At 38.6% G+C, this 16,773-nt stretch overlaps 1 protein-coding gene across 6 annotated transcripts in view; it reads left to right on the top strand.

Annotated features, from left to right (window-relative positions):
• The window catches only part of NPHP3 (nephrocystin 3), a 96,895-nt gene that overhangs the window by 47,368 nt on the left and 32,754 nt on the right, over window positions 1-16,773 (top strand). For all 6 annotated transcript variants that reach the window (XM_032235160.1, XM_032235159.1, XM_032235158.1 and 3 more), the window contains exons 14-19: window positions 1,814-1,916; window positions 3,061-3,143; window positions 9,055-9,193; window positions 10,405-10,569; window positions 12,474-12,571; window positions 13,582-13,704. In XM_032235160.1, the coding sequence (XP_032091051.1) occupies window positions 1,814-1,916; window positions 3,061-3,143; window positions 9,055-9,193; window positions 10,405-10,569; window positions 12,474-12,571; window positions 13,582-13,704 (711 nt within the window). The remainder of the gene's footprint in view (window positions 1-1,813; window positions 1,917-3,060; window positions 3,144-9,054; window positions 9,194-10,404; window positions 10,570-12,473; window positions 12,572-13,581; window positions 13,705-16,773) is intronic.

Genomic DNA, 16,773 nt, shown 5'->3' with positions numbered 1-16,773 from the left:
TAATACTCCTTTATGTAATAATGGATTTTCTTATTGAGAGACCCTAGTTTGTGCGAGTTGGAAGTAAAGTCTCTAACTCTATCTCCTTGAGTACAGGTACGAGCCCACAGGGCTGTGTCTTGTGGCTGCTACTATTTACCTTGATGACCCATGACCGCTGTGCCAAATCTGCTATGCCTCATATGGTGAAGTATGTGGATGACACGGCAGTGGTGGGTCTTATCCGGGATGACAATGAAGATGATTATAGGGAAGAGGTGAAGGCTCTGGTGGACTCGTGCAATAAAAGTAACCTGGTTCTAAATGTTAATAAAACAAAGGAGATCATCATAGATTTTAGAAAGAGCCGGCATGGTCATACTCCACTCAGTATCAAGGATGCAGCTGTAGAGGTGGTGAGCAGTATTAAATATCTATGGGTGCAGATAACTAATAGTATGAACTTGTCTCTCAACCCATCATCCTTAATGAAGTGTACAAATCAGCATCTGCATTTCCTGCATCAGATGAGGGGAGCACATCTTTTTTCTGTCCTGACCACTTTTTACAAAGGCACAATTGAGAACATCACTGTTTGGTTTGGTGGCTGCAGGTGTTTCAGAGAGAAAGTCCATTCTGAGAGTGGTAAGGACAGCAGAGAAGATTATAAGAAGCTCACTTCCTGTTATTCAGGATATTGCTTATAAGTGCTGTGTGTTTAGAGCTCAAAGAATTGTTAGAGACCAACACACCCACTACACGTTCTGTTTCTGTTGCTCCCCTCTGGGAGCAGGTTTTGAAGTATTTCTAGCAGGACTGCTAGATTGTGGAGCCACATGTAGCTATTTCATCCCTGTGCTGTGACTCCCTGTCGCTGGTTGGCTCCACAATTGATAGGGTTAGGGTTAGGGTTTTTGGTTAGAATAGGTAGAGGAAAAAGGACACCATGCTAGGAGGAGACTATGATGGAGGAACCAGACTTCCTGTTGGCAGAGGAAAAAGGATGCCGCGCTAGGAGGAGACACTATTGTGGGGGAACCAGACTTCCGGTAGGCTCCAGAATTGAATTGGCGGGGGGGGGAAGGGGGCTTTTGATTAGGACCTTTGTGGCTCTTTGAGTGTTTAAGGTTGCCAACCCCTGGCTTAAGTGAATGTTTTGTAATATGAGACAGCATTTAAACATTGCTGTCTTATAAAATGATTTTATTGGCTTGCTTAATAAGAAAAGATTTTCTCTGTGGTAAGATTTTGGCTTTGGAGATAATTTGATTTTAATGTGTTGCTATGCAAAATTATTTTATGTTCATGGTTGGCTCATAATTTTGTTATTCTAAGATCCTTTTCATAAATACTATTATCAAGCTTAATGTTTCTTATTCTATGCTTTCGCATTTGATTTTTGTTTCTTAAGTGAAGAATTTTGTATATACCTCTGTTAAATTCCATCATTCTATCATTTTTCTGTCATATTAATTTCTCCTATCAATTCTATTTTACCTCAATATTTATTTTCTAGGATATTAATTACCCAATTAACTACCCAATTGAGACTGTTGACATTTAATAGGAATTGTTTCCAATTCAAGTCTTTTAATAAAAATGTTGGAATATAAGCTTTGTAGTACCTTAGTTTGATGAAAAACCATTAATAATCACTATTTGATTTTTGAGACAGTTGTGTTTCTTCTAAGTGATTGTTTTGCCATCTGGCACACATAACATTCAGAACACTGAAGATTAAGAGATTTGCCCTGGGTTTTTAAAATTGTTCTTAAATCTACTCTTTACACATGTTAAATTCCATAGATGTCACTTTCTGCTTTCTCATTGAAAGGCTGTGGCCTACCCTTCATCTTGAACCATTAGCTGTCAGCTATGTGAAATACCTGATTAATGAAGAATGCAAAAGTGCAAGTCTGAAGCTGACCAAAGAACAGGTATTGCTGCTTCATAAATACTAATTCTTTATCTTTCTACTTACCAGACTTAATTATAAATGTTTCAAATTAAAAAGAGAAATAATTACTTTTATCTCATATAAGTTTAAAGAAAAAAATCAAAATGTTCGGCACCGAAAATGGATAGCTCAAGCTTTAAAATGTATGAAAGACAACAAAGCCCTATTTATAATAGCAGGTTATTTACCATTGAAATTATGCTTGTTCCATTGCTTGCTATTATGATTAGTATGCTTATCTGGAGCTTATCTTCTCCAGATTATAGTTGTGAGCTTTAGATTTTAAACTGCGTAATACATGATTGTGAATAGGTAAGGAGGTTTAGCAAAATCAAGTAACATTTCAATAAAGTTCTTGATGTATCATTTTCATTCTGCAGTAAGTTTGAGAATGTATGCAAGAAGTATTTTCATTATGATCCTCTAAATACTGATGTTTTGTTCTAAAAATCCTCAACCCTCGTTATATTAGTATGATTTTCTAAAAATCATACTGTGAAGTTTCCAAAAGATTACCTAATTAATTTACGAGCCTCGAGACAAAGTTCAAAAGAAATTCATTCATTTATTAGGATCAATATTTTGGCATGTTCTTCTGTGGAGCTGAAACTGATATCTGGTTAATGGTCTTTGCACTTTACTCCTAACTCTCCCCTCCCTCAGTCTGTGTCATAAATCATATCCACCAACGTGGTTGTAGAAATATGAGATCCGACTCTGGCTGAAGGTATGCATGGAATCCTCCCTCCAATGTCAACTTGATAATAGTCATAGTAACGCTTTACAAGTTGACACCTAGTTTTAAAAAATCCAGAGTTCCATACTTATGCCCTTGTTTCACTATGTTGGAACTTTGTCTGTAATGCACTTTTATTATTACTATTTTTTTGTAAAAATATATTTTTGAAAATTATTTTTATTATATTTTGCTTTGTATAGTTATTTATTTATTTATGAAATTTATTTGTAACAAGGTGACTCATCCGGAAGGCAATAAGTGCAAAGGGCAATTGTATGATTGTGTTGGTGTGATGTTTCTTGAATTCCATATGAACCTATGTATTCATAACAGTTTTCAACATTGTAGACAGATTCATTTTTTTTTTTGTTTTCTACTCCTTTAGGAGAAGAAGCTTGAGAAATACAGTAATTCTACTTCAACATGCACTGCCCTCTATGTCACTCTTTTGAGCAGAATAATGGCTGGGTATGTTAAATGTGTTGATATGCTATTGCTACTAGAAAGTATAGTTAAAAACCCAGATGCAGTAATATTAGTGCTTGGTATTTTGTCAGGTGGAAAATTCTTTTGTATTTATAATAACAACGCTGGCTGTCTCAACCAAGAAACAGAGATGAGCACTGTGCCCTAGAGTCAGATACTAATGAATAGGAAAACATTTATCTTTAATTCTAATAATCTATTAAATTCAAGCTCTGTAATATACAAGATATTTCTTTTTTGAAAAAAAGAATATCTTATTTGGAAATGAAATAAGTGCTACGTACAATAAAACTTGATTTAATGGATCTCAGTAGAGATTTTGAATTTTATTGTTACAACTTCCAGTTTTTGAACTTTGTCCAAATTTTGGGCAATAACAAACTCTGCCTGAACAACTTGATTAGGGATTATGAAGGTGTCATTCAATACATGTGGTAGCCCAATCTGGCTCCAGGTGCTACATGGTTGCCATTCCTTAGCAACATGGTCTCCAGACTTAAAGCTGCTGCGAAGATATCTGCACTATGGTTGATTTCACTTTCTTTCCTTCTTCTTCTCTCCCTGATAGCCATCTCATCACCACTGCTGCTGCAATAGCACTGGCACAGAGTCCATGTTTGCGTTGAGGCTCAAAAAATCCATCAATCATTTAACTAACATTAGACTTTAACAGACATCACTTCTCTTAGACGATTGAATCAAGAGTTCACAGTATTTGTCGTGTAGATGTTTTCTCTACAAAAGATTCATATATACATTTTTTTTAAAAACAAGAGGCATCTTTTGCTCCATTTATTGGCTTGTTTTATTTATTGGCTTCGCTGTAAAAGAACTTAAAAGTCAAATGTTTGCAACTTAGTTTCATCCTGTTAAAGAACATAGATAGCAATTTCTTGTGTTTTTTTGTAACTTGTAGCTGTTTTTTAGATTGATGTCTCTTACTGTTATTTACTACAGTTTTAAGAGTTTTACAGCTGTTGTATCAAGTCATTGCTTGTGAAATTATTTGAGAAGTGCTGTGCTCTCATATGGAGAGAGCATAGCAGTTCCCAAATAATTTCACAAACAATGGTTTGATTGATACAACAGCCTCCCTTAACTCATGATCTCCACATGTATTAAGACCATAATACAAGGAAAAAACCTTTTTTTTTAAAACTTTCTTAGGATCTTTGTCCCAGCTGGGTATAATCATCACAGAAGGCACCACTACCCAATACATTACAATAATTGCAAAGGTTTATTGAATCAAATCTTGAACATCAAGATTTGTTCCTTAAACAGTTCCAGCACAACTAGCTTGAGGTACACATTGCTGATCAGCAATTTCCCAACAAATATATGCTGACACGTATCTACATGCAGACATGCAATCAGATCGACAGTGTGTAAACTAAATATTCATCAAGCAGTGATTCCTTATGATAGAAAATGTGATTTGTTAGGCAAGTCTGCAAAGAGATTATATTTCATTCAAATTAGATCCTTCCTGACTCAGGTAATCTTTGGTGCCCTTCTAATGAGTAGAATGATTGCTTCTTTATATTCAGTTGTAGTATAGTATTATGTCCGGAGCAAGATAATTAGTTAGCATTATGTTAAATGATAAAAACCTATTTAAGATTACCATTTTGTGTGGATTTAGCCAATTATTTTTGGTATAGCAAACCATGGTTAATCAAACCTTGCCTTAGCCTGATATATAATTCAGCTGTTTAAATATAAGCATTGGAACTACCTTTAACCCTAGGTTAAACTGTCCTCTGATGCATTATGAAATATACAATTAATTTGTTTGACATGAGTATGATGTCATATGCGGCAAAAGAATCTGGTAGTTTAATGAGCTACATCAGCTTTTTCTAATCTGTTACTCTCTGATACGTTGTGGGCCTCAAACTTTCTCACTGGCACTATATTGGAGAAAGCTGATATATATTATAAATGAAATCATGGAGCCTATGTCTTTCTACAGGATATGACTTAGATCTGGGATGGTGAACCTATGGCACGCATGCCACAGGTAGCATGTGGAGCCATTTGTCAGGGCACGCGAGGCGTTGCCCTGTCAGCTGGCCAGCTGAATTCAGCCTTTTTTAAAGCCATTTATCGCTCTCTCCAGGCTCCAGAGGCTTTATAGGAGCCTGGGGAGGGCAAAAAGAGCATCCCCCGCCTCCTCCGGAGGCTTCAGGAGCTTCCCTGAAGCCTTCAGAGTGCAAAAAAAACAGCCTTACGGGCAAACCGGAAGTTCGGGGATGGACTTCTGGTTTGCTCGTAGGGTCGGTTTAAGCCCTCTGGAGACTTCAGGCACCTTCAGAGCCTTCCCTGAAGCCTCCGGAGGATGTAGGGTCATTTTTAGTCCTCTCGAGGCTTCAGGGAAGCCTCCTTAAGGTCTCTGAAGCCTCCAGAGGGCTTAAACCAGCCCTGCGAGCAAACCAGAAGTGACTTCCGGTTTGCTCATAGGGTCGTTTTTGCCCTCCCTGAAGCTTCCTGAGGGCCTCCGGGGAGCGGGAGAGGCTGTTTTTACCCTCCCCAGGATCCTATAAAGCTTCTGGAGCTTGAGAGGGAGAAAAAAGCATGCAAAAAATGGGGGGGGAGCACCTCACGTGCGAATGTGCACTGGGGAGGTTTGCGCATTGCATTGTGGGTGCAGCACGCACGTGCATGCCCCTCCTGTGCCCCCCTTATGGCACACGAGCCAAAAAAAGTTTGCCATCACTGACTAAGACCAGGCACAAAACTGTCACTTTTAATTAGCATCAAATTTTTTCAATCTAAATTATGCTCAAAAATAAGAAAGAATAGAATTGAATAGGATTGAATAGAATTCAATAGAATTCTTTATTGGCCAAGTGTGATTGGACACACAAGGAATTTGTCTTTCTTGCATATGCTTTCAGTGTACATAAAGAAAAATAAAATACATTCATCAAGAATCATAAGATACAACACTTAGTGATAGTCATGGGTTGCTAATAAGCAATCAAATTGTAGTAGGAAACAAATAAAACAACATAAATTTAAAGATACAAGCAACATGGTTGTAGTCATGAGTGGAAAGAGATAGGTACTAGGAAGGATGAGAAGAATAATAGTATACAGTCTTAGTAAATAATTTGATAGTGTTGTGGGAATTAGTTGTTTAGTAGAGAGATGGCACTTGGGAAGAAATTGTCCTTGTATCTAGTTGTTCTGGTGTGCAATGTCCTATAACGTGGTTTTGAGGGTAGAAGTTGAAACAATTTATGTCCAGGATCTGAGGCAGAGGTGGGTTCCTACCAGTTCACACCTATTTGGTAGAACTGGTTCGTCAAATCTACCGAACTGGTTAGAAGAGGTTCCACCAGTGGACCTGGAAAGCAGGCCACACCTACAGAAGAGGTTCCAAAAAATTTTGAAACCCACCACTGGTCCTTGGATATGATTATTCTACACTATCATGCTCATATTTATAAAACTCAGTGCCTCTGTAAAAGGTAAGGATGACTACTGCGTTTGTGGTGCAATCAGAGCATTGCGTGTGTTGAAGTTGCTTTAACGCAAACCAAAGATGCCTTTTAAAAAACAAGTTTACAGCATATTCTTATGCATGCCAGTGTTGTGTGTGAGGTAATTTAAAGTGGTTCTGACAAGTGTTGTCGGCATCTTTATATCCGGTCACATAGGCGGCAAGCCACTCCCACAAAGGAGGCCACACCCACAGAGTTGGTTCAAACAATTTTTGAAACCCACCACTGATCTGAGGGATCTGTAGATATTTTTTCAGCCCTCTTTTTGACTCGTGCAGTATACAGGTCCTCAATGGAAAGCAAATTGGTAGCAATTGCTTTTTCTGCAGTTTTAATTATCCATTGAAGTCTGTTTGGTTGCAGAGCCAAGCCAGATAGTTCTAGAGGTACAGATGACAGACTCAATAATTCCTCGGTAGAACTGAATTAGCAGCTCCTTGGGCAGTTTGAGCTTTCTATAGAACCTAGAAACTTGAAGGGCTCTACTGTTGTTGATACTGTGTTGTCTAGTATTGTAAGAGGTGGTAGTATAGGAGGGTTTCTCTAAAATCTACCATCATTTCTATGGTTTTGAGTGTATTTAGTTCAAGATTGTTCTGATTGCACCACAAGGCTAGTTGTTCAACTTCCCGTCTGTATGCAGATTCATCGTTGTCTCGAATGAGACTAATCACTGTTGTATCATCTACAAACTTCAGTACTTTAACAGAGGGATCTTTTGAGGTGCAGTCATGGTACATAAAGAGAAGAGAAGTGGAGAGAGCACTTGGGGGGAGGGATCCTGTGCTAATTATATAGGTGTCTGATGTGATTTTGCCTAGCTTCACCTGCTGCTTCCTGTCTGTTAGGAAGCTTATGATCCATTTACAAATGTGGTCAGATATAGCTAGCTGATTTAGAATTATATCTGGAATGATGGTATTGAATGCTGAGCTGAAGTCTACAAAGAGGACCCTTGCATAGGTCTTTGGATATTCAAGATATTGTAGGATGTAGTGTAGAGTCATATTAATAGCATCATCTGTTGATCTATTTGCTCAGTAGGCAAATTGCAAGGGGTCTAACAGCGGATCCGTGATGGTTTTCAGGTGGGCCAGCACTAACCTTTCAAAGGTCTTCATAACTACATATGTTACAGCAACTGGTCTGAAATCATTCAGTTCCTTGGTGGAAGATTTATTTGATACTGGGATGATAGTAGAGCATTTGAAGCAATAAGGAACATAGCACATTTCTAGTGATTTATTAAAGATGTGGGTGAAGATGGGGGCCAGTTGGTCACCTCAAGCTTTTAAGCAAGAAGGAGTTATCTTGTCTGGGCCTGGTGCTTTTCCTGGTTTTTGTCTTTGAAATAGACCTTGCACCTCATTCTCTATAATCACAGGGATGGTGGGCCCAATGGGATGGGGTAGGTTGTAGGAGGCTTAGCTGTTGTTTATATATTTGAGATGGAGATTGTGGAGATGGGTGGCAGTAGTTTTCTCTCAAACCTACATTCAGGTCATCTGCCAATTGTTGATTTCTTTCAGCATGGGAAGGAGGTTTGCTGTAACCAGTGATATTATTAAGAGTTTTCCATATGTTTTCCTGGTTCATTTATTGAGAACTGATTACTTAGCTTTTCAGAGTAGCTTCTTTTTGCTGCTCAGATCTCCCTTGTTAATATGTTTCTGGCCTGATCATATAGCATTCTATCACCTTTTCTGTAGGCTTCCTCTTTGGTACGATGTAGCTGCTTAGATTTAGCTGTGAATCAAGGTTTATTATTACTGTATATTCACAGGTTTCTGGTCATTAACAGGTTAATTAACAGGTTAATTAACAGGTTAATTAACAAGTTAGTTAACAAGTTAATTAACAGGTTTAGTAATTAACAGTTAATTTACAGGTTTATTAACTGTTCTTATTTATATTATATTTATATTGGGGTTTGCTTTGCTTTAGCACAGTAAACACTAAGCTAACTTTAGATATCTTTTGGTTAGTAAATTCAAATGTTTTATTTAGATTAAATTTTCATTTTGTTGTTTCCCTGAAGAATTTCTGCCTGATGTCTCGCCCTTAAAAGTTAAGACTGATTGAGCTCTTTGGGATAAAACGTATCTTAGAGGCAACTTATTTGCCAAAAGTATAGCCATATTTTCATCTCTCCTCTCTTTATCTCCCTTGTTAACAAAATGTGGCATGCATTAGCAGTTGCTCTTATGTATTATTTATTTATTTTATTCAATTTCTCCCATGTCAAACAGGTGACTTTAGATTATGAACCATCATTATCATTTGAGCTTTAGTTGTGAAGATTTATGATTCTTAATACTTGCCTATTTCAAGTGAAAATTCAAATATATTGTTTATTATCCTTTTAAATATTTTGTATTATACAGCACCAAAAGCACAGAAGATATTGATGTACTTCTACAGAAGTGTTTTGAGTGCCAGGATGTCATGGCTCTTTACCAGCTAGTTTTGAGATCAGTTGAAGAATCCTTGAAAAGTGAAAAGGAGAAAAGGCTCATGAAAGAGGCAAGTTTGAAAGGCTGATTCAGTAGCACATATAATTTTATGGATATGGCACTTAAGACAGTGTTTTTCAAATTTGACAGCATTCAGTTTGGAGACTACTACTCACAGAATTTAATAGCCACTATGCTGATTTGGGAATTCTGAGAATTAAAGTCAACACATTGTAAAGTTGCCAAGCTGAAAAACACTAATTTAGTATATGAATAATGAAAGGCAAGTAAGTTCAGTTTTTCGCTCTTCTAATAAGATGGGAGACTTGTAGCTTCCCTTGTTTCCTGGCAGTCATTGGTATTTTGATTAACATTTTCTGCGGGATTGGACTCAGTAATTTAAGAGTTTTCTTTGCAGTCTAATTCCATGATCATCCAAACCCCTTTGTTTTACATTTGTCTTTCAAAACAGTTATTTCTTTTTAAACTTCAGTTGTATAAGATTCATTATAAACTCTTGAGATTCATGTTGAAAAATTGATAATAAAAAAAAGAAAATCCAAGAATTTTCAGGAAAAAAAGTAAATATAGTCCCTTGTCTTTGTGATCATTACTTATTTAAGAAATGTTCATCTTACATAAATAACTCTGGGCAGCTAACAGCCAAAATAGTATAATAAAAACACTAAAAATGAAACAAAAAAAATTAAATTAGCCTTTTTTTGTATTCTGCAAAGAAAAATACGGATAATTCTGAACTTATGACCATCTGTTTAGAGACCTTTAGAGTGGCACTAAAAAATTGACTTATGACCAGATCCCGCATTTATGACCACTGCAGGGTTCTTTTAATCATATGATCCAATTTGGGTAATTGGCAACTGGCATGTATTTATGATAGGTGCAGTGTCCAAGGTTCACTTGTAGTCTTCCCAACTAGTTTATGACAAACAAAGTCAAAGGGCAAAACTGAATTTGTTTAATAATCATGGCAAAAAGTATTGTAAAATTGGACACAGTCATATAATGACTCATTTATTAATAACATGATGAGAAAAGTTGCAGTCCCAATTGTGGCCACAAGTTGAGGACTTACCTGTATTAGGATACTTTGTGATCTCCATATAGAAGATTTTTCTATAAAGGGAAACCCAATAAAGAAATGCATAACAGTAGTTTAATAAAACGTCCTGGTTTTCTTAACAGTACTGTTATCTGTCTTGATATTCATGTGGCAAAATCAATAAATACAATAAAATTATTTGTGTGTTTGTTCTGTAGATTCTATGCCTCATCAGTGTTAGTCACAATGGAATCAGTGAATCAGAACTCATGGAACTCTGCCCTGAACTATCATGGGAAATGCTTGCCTCCTTAATTTACAGTATGCACAAAATGTGCATTTTGACATATAGCTGTGGTTTGTTAAGTTTTCAGCATCTTCAGGTATTTTGGCAAAGAAATTAGTTACCTAATAATTTTACTGTATTTACTATATCTACTCAATTGCCAGTTTCTGTTAATGCTTTGGACAGATTTTTTTAAAAGTTAAAAAGTAACGGATTAATATATCACTATTAATGTAGTTTTTATTTCCTATATTCACACCACTTCCCTATGAGTTTGTTCTTAAGAAAATAAATTATTTTATCCAGTATTGATGGAAAATCTCTCACACAGCAGGCAAGAAATGGCAAGTAAAATTCAGTACATATTTCACTATAATAGCCTAGCATTTGTAAAAACACAGATAGTCCTTGACTTGCAACAATTCATTTAGTGACCATTCAAAGTTACAATAGCTCTGAAAAAAGTGACTTTTGACCATGGGTGGGAATCAGCCGGTTCACACCTGTTCAGGTAAACTGGATGTTAATTTTGCAACTGATTCGCTGAACCATGGTTGCAAGGACTGGCTGGCCACGCCCACTCCTCCCCTCCCAGGAGTCTCCACATGGCCTGTTCATCATGCCAGGTAAGTGCAGGGCCCACATGGGCCTGTTTCTGGCCTCTGGAGGGCTTCCAGAGCCCGGCAGGCCGTTTTCACCCTCTTGTAGGCTCGAGGAAAACCTCCAGAGCCTGGGGAGAGCGAAAAACAGGCCAACTGAAAGTCCAAAAACGGGGCCATTTCTGGCCTCCGGAGGGCTTCCAGAGCCCAAGGGAGGTTGTTTTTGCCCTTCTGGAGGCTTGAGGGACCCCCCCCCCCCCCCCCCGTGGTACAGGAGGCTGAATAGGCCCACCCAGCAACCGGGCAGAGAACCTGTTGCTAACATATTTCAATGCCACCCCTTAAACTGTTTTTCATATAACAATATTTGCAGCATCTCCATGAACATGTGATCAAAATTCAGATGCTTGGAAGATGGTTCATATTTATGAACATTGCTGTGTCCTAAGGTTATGTGATCATCTTTAAGAACATCTGACAAGCAAAGTCAACGGGGAAGCCAGATTCACTTAACATCTAAGTTGCTAACTTATCAACTGCAGTGGTTCACTTTTTTGAGTGGTTCACAATTGAGCCAAGAAAGGTTATAAAATGGAGCAAACCTCATTTAACAAATGTCTTGCTTAACAAAAAAATGTTGGGCTCAATTGTTTTGTAAGTCAAGGACTACCTCTACCTGCATAAACCTGGATTTTTCTTTTATTTCCTGGGAAATGATTTGCTGATTACCGTTTATTATTCTCATTGGAAAGTTACACTTACTGCGGGTATTCTCTAGGTTCCTTTGTTTAATCAGTGTCATCTGTGGACCCAGCAAACACATCTTCTCTGTAGTAATGTTCTGGAATTCTGGAATCCCCACAGATCCAGAGAGGCTCTTGTTTGCTATAGTTTAGAATGGCGGTCCCCAACCTTTGCTGCTTGGTGGTCTGGGTATGGGGAGGAACCGGACTACATGAGCAGTAGGCTGTGTGTGCAGATGCACAGCTTGACTTGCGTGATTGGCAGGTTGGCATGCACACACATGGACGAGCAGCTTTTGCAAGTTCAGCTGTGCGCATGTGCCCACATGTGCCGGCCTGTTGCTTGTACAAGTTGACCTGTGCATGCTGGCCCACAGCTCGCACAGGCCCCTTCCGAATAGGTAATGGGCTGCAGCCCAGAGGTTGGGGACCCCTAGTTTAGAAGAATCATAAAACCCTGGTTGTTCATCCAGACCTTTGGCAGACAGTGTGAGATGTGCTTAATTTATTTTTCTTTTCTAAGTAATTGATTATATCGTAATTTTTTTATATTTGAATGTTAGGAACTTCTCAGAGGCATTGAGTTGGGCAGCATGCATGTTTATTAATATGTTTATTTGTTACTATTGTTACACAATAGAACTAGTGTTTCTTTTCAGGCTTGGGATACAGTGAAATTGGAATATATAGGAGGAAGTCAGAATGGTTTTGCCTCTCACAGAGAAAAATTGATAGACTACTTTACCAGGCAACTGAGGTAAGATTTTTAGATTATGAGATACAGAAATTATTTAGTTACTATGTAAATGATGAAGGTAGCTTTGGTTATAACTGCTTTGTTGTCAGCAGGATTTCTCATCAGAAAATTTATCCAGCTCAGATTTTGGTATCCATGATAAATGGCTTCACGTAGTCACAATTTGGAGCATGTTTTGGGAAATTTTAAGCATGCAAAATATGGCAGGCTTTTAAGTACACATATTTTTTCACATTCTTCTTATCTGCAGTTTCATTATCTGTGATTGTTTGCTGTAAGAAGATAAAAACTAGGAATATTATGTTTGTCCTACATATTGCACACCAAGTAGTTGTAGTTTAAATATTAAATGATAGGGCAGCTAAAGGACTATGATATAACTCAGGAACCCCATATTTCAAATCTCATTTTCACCATTATCTCATTTTGTTATTTGTTTGTTTTTCTGTCTATTTCTTTAATTGGATTTTTGCACCAGCTGAAATCTAGTGGACTTTGGGGTAATTCTATGTAGAATGCATTGCACAGTTCAAGCAAGCAGTTGAGGACTGGATCTCTCTCATTCCCTATCAACACTGATTGGGGCTGGCCTTGGAGGAAGCAGCTAAACTAGTGTAAAAATATGCCGCCCAGCCCTAATTCACATAATTGATCCAAATGGATAACATGGTTGAGAGTATTGAAAGATGATATATTTTAGTAGAATATTTTAGTAGAACTTTTTCTGTGTTATGTTGTTTTCCCAGGCAGGACATTCCTCCCCCACCTCTCCTTTTATATGTTAGTTGTGATTCACCAATAGAAGAAACTTCTTAATTTTGTTTTCTCTGGTCTTTTTTTACATTATCACTACAAATTGAAAAAAATTACATGTAGAAAGAACATATATATTTCATGTTCAAATAAATGCTTTTGTAAAATAGTATTATAATTCTATTGTAACTTACATAATTACTCCCATTTCCTTGCAATTTACTTTCTTACCTATTCTTCCACTACGATCACCCTAGTGGAGAACGAATGACATGGAGGAGTGCAGATGAATTGCCCTGGTTGTTCCAGCAACAAGGGGATAAGCAGAAGTTACATAAATGCTTATTGAATCTCTCTATATCTCAGAATCTTTATAAAAGGTAAGAATGAAGTATTTAGATGATGGCTTTGTTTGTAGGTTTCTGGTAACAAGATTTTAAAAAAAAAACATGGAATCCTATTGAATTAAATAACAAAGGGTATAGGTCTAATTATGCATTTTGGTTATTCAGAGCAAAAATTAGTAAAAGAATTCTTCCCAAATCATCTAAATGCCATATTGGTATATTTTTTCTTTATTACAGTTCAAAAGTTATGTCCTGTTGCCCTTGTCAGGGACTTTGTTTTAGACTGGAAAGGGAAATAAAGAGCTCTTTGTTCTGTTTCGTATCATATATCTAAAATGTACAGAGGGAGATAATTTGCTGAATAATATATAAAAGGTAAACAATCTGGTGGCCTCTTGATGATTTGGACCTCATTCTTGTTAACTACAAATACCATAATAACTCAGAATAAGTTGTGGGAACTGCATTTCAGAATATTTCAAGGGCTGATTCACAGATTGCTGATACCTGCTGTTCATGCGGGTGGGAGACTGTACCAAAGACAGTTTAGGTTTACTGTGGTACTTCTTCTCTGTTGTTACTCCTTCATCCTTTTACTTAACTAGGAGAATTCAGTTCAGTGAGCAAAGCATGCTGTTTTTACAGAGGAAATAGCAGTTTCAGTCTCTGGAAAATACAATTTTAAAATGCCTAGAAGTAAAGATCACTGTCCTGTGGGATGGATAGTAATGCCTGAGTAACATGTTTGTGTATGTTTTTGATTCAAAATATAAATATCTGTTAATTCTGGCTTCAAACTGGATTGAAGTAAGCAATAAACCAAGAGCTCCCATTCAGATATTTTAAAAACCGATAGAACATTAAAAAAAGCAGGGGTTAGAGTTAGGGGTTAGGAGCACTGCTGATCCTGAAGAGATCAGCAGATCAAAGGAGATACTCTGTAGACCCTGGGGTGATAAGACAAATCCCCTGTGGATAGGAGAAACCCTCTAAACGAGCGAAGAAATATCCTACCTTTTGGTTAGGACCTTAGCAGTGGCGGCTGCATTGAAGGAGGAACAGAGATAGAAGCAGTTGAAATCGGATGCTTGTTATTATTGCTGACAATCCAGAGAGGAGAGCAACGCAAAACTGGCAGAGAGGGTGTGCTGGAAGAAGTAGCTGGGAGAGAGGCTGTTTTTACAGTACAATTTTGCCGAGAAGGAGCGGAGCAGAACGGAGTGTTAGAACGGACAGGAAGGAACAGCTGGAAGATAAAGATCAGCTACAGTAAGAACGAAAACCTGACATGAACTCCAGAAGATAAAAGTTGATGAAAAGAGTTGGAAGGTTCAAAGAAGTGACTGCTTAATAGGCGGGTTGGTAAACGGAGTTCCCTTTTCTTTCTGCTCACCAGTCTTTCTGCTGCTGTGTTGAACTTTTAAGCATTTGATATTTATCTGACTAGGAGCTTGCAACAGAGATCTGTCTGGAAATAGACTTTTGCTTCGTGGATATTAACTGTGATACCAAGGAGAGAGTGACACCTAGTGGACTGTAAATTTGAATGGTGAAGCTTGTCGTAAGAGAACATAGAGAGACTAATTACAGAAGTGAATACTTGTATAACCGATAAAATTGAGAAACATTTATTGATATAAGATAAGAGTGTGATATATAAATTTATAATATATATTAATCAAATTAATTAAATAGAATACTACATAGGAATGTTTAAGTATTGAAAGGTGATATAAAAAAAGATTAATAGTTGAATTGTTGCTGAATAGTGGATTATACAATTATTTATATTATTGATATTACTGATAGGTTTAGGTTTAGGTTTTAGGTTTTATTGGGATTTATATGCCGCCCTTTTCCCTGAGGGGACTCAGGGCGGCTTACAACCACAGGGGAGGGGAAGTGCAAGGTCAAAACAAACACTTTGTGAACAAAAGAAAAATAATAAAACACAACTTTCATTCAGCAATCAAACACTCGGGCGGGTAATTGGAAGCCTATCCCCAGGCCTGCTGGGAGAGCCAGATCTTGAGGGCTGCGCGGAAGGTCTGGATCGTGGTGAGGGTGCGGATCTCCATGGGGAGCTCGTTCCATAGGGTCGGGGCAGCAACAGAAAAGGCTCTCCTCCGTGTGGTCGCCAGTCGACATTGACTGGCAGATGGAATTCGGAGGAGGCCCAGTCTGTGCGATCTGATTGGTCGATTTAGGGAGGTAATCGGCAGAAGGCGGTCTCTCAAGTACCCAGATCCACTACCATGGAGTGCTTTAAAGATGGTCATCATTATCCTGAAGCGCACCCGGAGACCAACAGGCAGCCAGTGCAGCTCGCGGAGGACAGGTGTAACGTGGGCGAACCGAGGTGCGCCCACTATCACTCGCGCGGCTGCATTTTGGACTAGCTGTAGTCGCCGGATGCACTTCAGGGGCAACCCCATGTAGAGCCCATTGCAGTATTCCAGTCTAGAGATCACAAGGGCTCGAGTGACTGTTGTGAGGGCCCCCCGATCTAGGTAGGGCCGCAACTGGCGGACCAGGCGAACCTGGGCAAATGCCCCCCTGGTCACAGCTGACAGCTGATGGTCAAAAGTCAGCTGTGGATCCAGGAGGACTCCTAAGTTGCGAACCCTATCTGAGGGGTATAAAATTTGACCCCCCAGCCTAAGCGTTGGTGTATTAGCCAAATTATTGGGGGGGAAACACAACAGCCACTCGGTCTTATCCGGGTTGAGCACCAGTTTGTTAGCACTCATCCAGTTCTTAACGGCCTCCAGACCCCGGTTCATCACGTCCACCGCTTCATTGAGTTGGCACGGGGCGGACAGATACAATTGCGTATCGTCCGCATATTGATGGTATTTTATCCCGTGCCTCCGAATGATCTCGCCCAGCGGTTTCATGTATATGTTAAATAGTAGGGGGGATAGGACCGAACCCTGAGGTACTCCACATGTTAGGGGCCTCAGGGACGATCTCTGCCCCCCTACTAACACCGACTGCGACCTGTCCGAGAGGTAGGAGGAGAACCACCGCAAAACAGTGCCTCCCACTCCCACCTCCCGCAGTCGTCGCAGAAGGATACCATGGTCGATGGTATCGAAAGCC

This window comes from Thamnophis elegans, chromosome Z (genome assembly GCF_009769535.1).
Source record: "Thamnophis elegans isolate rThaEle1 chromosome Z, rThaEle1.pri, whole genome shotgun sequence".
NCBI classification, from domain to species: Eukaryota; Metazoa; Chordata; class Lepidosauria; order Squamata; family Colubridae; genus Thamnophis; species Thamnophis elegans.
This window is presented reverse-complemented; position numbering and strand designations above follow the sequence as displayed.